Source organism: Miscanthus floridulus, chromosome 8 (assembly GCF_019320115.1).
Source record: "Miscanthus floridulus cultivar M001 chromosome 8, ASM1932011v1, whole genome shotgun sequence".
NCBI lineage: Eukaryota > Viridiplantae > Streptophyta > Magnoliopsida > Poales > Poaceae > Miscanthus > Miscanthus floridulus.
This window is the reverse complement of record NC_089587.1, coordinates 68,862,551-68,865,046: the sequence shown is the minus strand read 5'-3', so window position 1 is coordinate 68,865,046 and position 2,496 is coordinate 68,862,551. Positions and strand designations below refer to the sequence as shown.

Here is a 2,496-nt window from a genome sequence, read left to right as displayed (position 1 = left end):
AGGACGTCTACGAGTTGTCGACCAGTTTCGACGAACTCGATGACGATTTGCCCTTCATTGACATAGTCCCTGAGGAAGTAGAACTTCATGTCGATGTTCTTGCTCCGGTCGTGGAGAACCAGATTCTTCGCGAGGGCGATGGCGGGCTAGTTGTCCACCATCAGTGCTAGTGGGTGTGCTTCTGCACCGATCAGCTTGCCCAGCAGCTGGTGTAGCCACACAACTAGCACGCCATTGTGGCCAGCGCTACATACTCTACCTCACACATAGATAGTGCCACCACCTTCTATTTCAGTGATAGCCATGAAATTGGAGCCAACCCAAGGAAGACGAGCATTCCAGAGGTGCTCCACCGTCCGTCGATGTCCCCCGCCATGTCTGCATCGCTGAACACAGTGAGTTGCAGCCTACTCTCGCCGGTCTTGGGGAAGATGATCCCCTGATCTACCATCCCCTTAACATAGCGCAGTAGCCGCTTTATCGTAGCCCAGTGATCCATTTGGGATCCTCTATGAAGCGACTGACATAGCCCACGGCAAACGCAATGTCTGGCCTTGTGTGGACTAGGTAGCGCAGATCGCCGAGGATGCTCTGGTAGAGTGCTGCGTCCACCTTCGCCGTGGTGTTGGCCTTCGTTAGCTTCAGCCGCTCCTCCATCAGAGTCATGCATGGCTTGCACTCAGCCATGCTGCTCCGCTCCAGCAGCTTCGAGGCATATGCGCTCTGACCGAGCATGAGTTCCTCTTTCCCCTGTCTCACCTCGATGCCGAGGTAGTAGGAGAGTGCGTCGAGATCGCTCATTCATAAATGAGCTACCATCTCACGCTTGAAGTTGTTGATGTCCTCTGTACATGTGCTAGTGATGATCAAGTCATCCACATACATGCCGACGACGAGCTCCTCCTTCCCCCATTGCCGTGTGTAGAGCACGTACTCGGTTGCGCACCACTGGAACCCAAGCTAGCCTAGCGTGGCGTCAACCTTGACGTTCCATGCTTGTGGGGCCTACCATAGCCCATAGAGCACCTTGCGTAGTCAAAGCACCCTGTGCTCCTCTCCCTTGATAGCGAAACCTAGAGGTTGCCTGACGAAGACCGTCTCCGCCAGCTCACCGTTGAGGAAGGCTGATTTAACATCCAAGTGATGGACGCGCCAGTCCTTTGCTGCTGCCAAGACTAGTAGCAAACGAACAGACTCCATGTGCGCTACTGGTGCAAAGACTTCCTCGAAGTTAATGCCCTCGCACTGAACAAAGCCTTGGGCGACAAGGCGCGCCTTGTGCTTGATAATGGCACCGAGCTCGTCCCGCTTGACCTTGTACACCCACTTTAGGCTGATCGGATGGCATCCTAGAGGTGGATCAATGAGCTCTCATATCTCGCTTTCCTCGATCGCCTTCATCTCCTCCAGCATCGCCCAGCACTAGTTTCCATCATGCTCCTCCAGCACAAACATGGGTGGTTCCTCTACACAGACGAGCAACAGCTCTTAGTCATTGAGCAGCCGACCAGCTAGGCCTGAGAGCCCTATGCCATCAATGATGTCATCTAGCCTACAGAACTACACCTCCTCACCTTCATGGAAAGCATCCATGAACTCAATGATGTCACTTGGAGGTGAGGCAAACTCGATCGGCATCGATAGAGTTCCCTGTTCTACCAGAGTGCTCGGCACAGCACCTGGAGTGCTCTGTACCCCAGTTGTAGTGCTCGGCACTACTCCTAGACATCTCATCACCACTCCTAGAGTGGTCTGCACCCCTCCCAGAGTGCTTAGCACATGTCTTGCAGTGGTCAGCACCACTGCAAGACCCCTCGGCTCTACTATGGGAGTGCTTGGCACCCGTCCTAGAGTGGTCACCACCACTGTAGAACCTCCTGGCACCACTCCTGGCGTGCTCAACATCTCTCTAGGAGTGCTTGGCACTCCTCCCTAAGTGCTCGGCATCCCTCCCAAAGTGCTCGGCACCACCCCAGGAGTGCTCGGCTCTGTTGCTAGAGTGCTCAGCACCCCTCCTAGAGTGCTCAACACCTCTTCCCCAGTGTCTCCACCACCATGGATGACCAGGTGCTCAACGACGAAGGTGCTGGTGAAGTCACTAGGTTCCCTCGTGCTCGGACTATTCTAGTCCCAAGTCACCTTCTTGTCAAACATGATGTCGCACAAGACAAGTACCTTGTCTCCGCATGGGTCATAGAGCCGGTACGCCTTGGTACCCTTCGTGTAGCCTAGGAACACCATCAGTGTGCTCCTATCCTCTAGCTTGGTGAGGATCGGCTTCATCTTCCTAACGTGGCCGATGCAGCCGAATGTCCGGAGGAAGGACACGCTTGGCTTGCACCCATACCAAGCTTCGAATGGTGTCTAGCTTGTTAGGGCCTTGGTCAGAGCATGGTTGAGGATGAACACCGCCATGGTCACCACCTCACCCTAGAACCTTGCTGGCATGCCTTTGGCCTTCATCATAGATCGAGCCATGCCGACCACCATCTGGTT

General features: G+C 54.6%; 1 protein-coding gene across 1 annotated transcript; it reads right to left on the bottom strand.

Moving 5' to 3' along the window:
- Positions 1–286: 286 nt before the first annotated feature.
- Positions 287–801, bottom strand: LOC136469313 (uncharacterized mitochondrial protein AtMg00810-like). Its single transcript, XM_066467549.1, has 2 exons — positions 526–801; positions 287–454 (listed from the first exon to the last, which is right to left on the bottom strand). The coding sequence occupies exons 1-2, from the start codon at positions 799–801 to the stop codon at positions 287–289; spliced, it is 444 nt and encodes a 147-aa protein (XP_066323646.1).
- Positions 802–2,496: the final 1,695 nt, after the last annotated feature.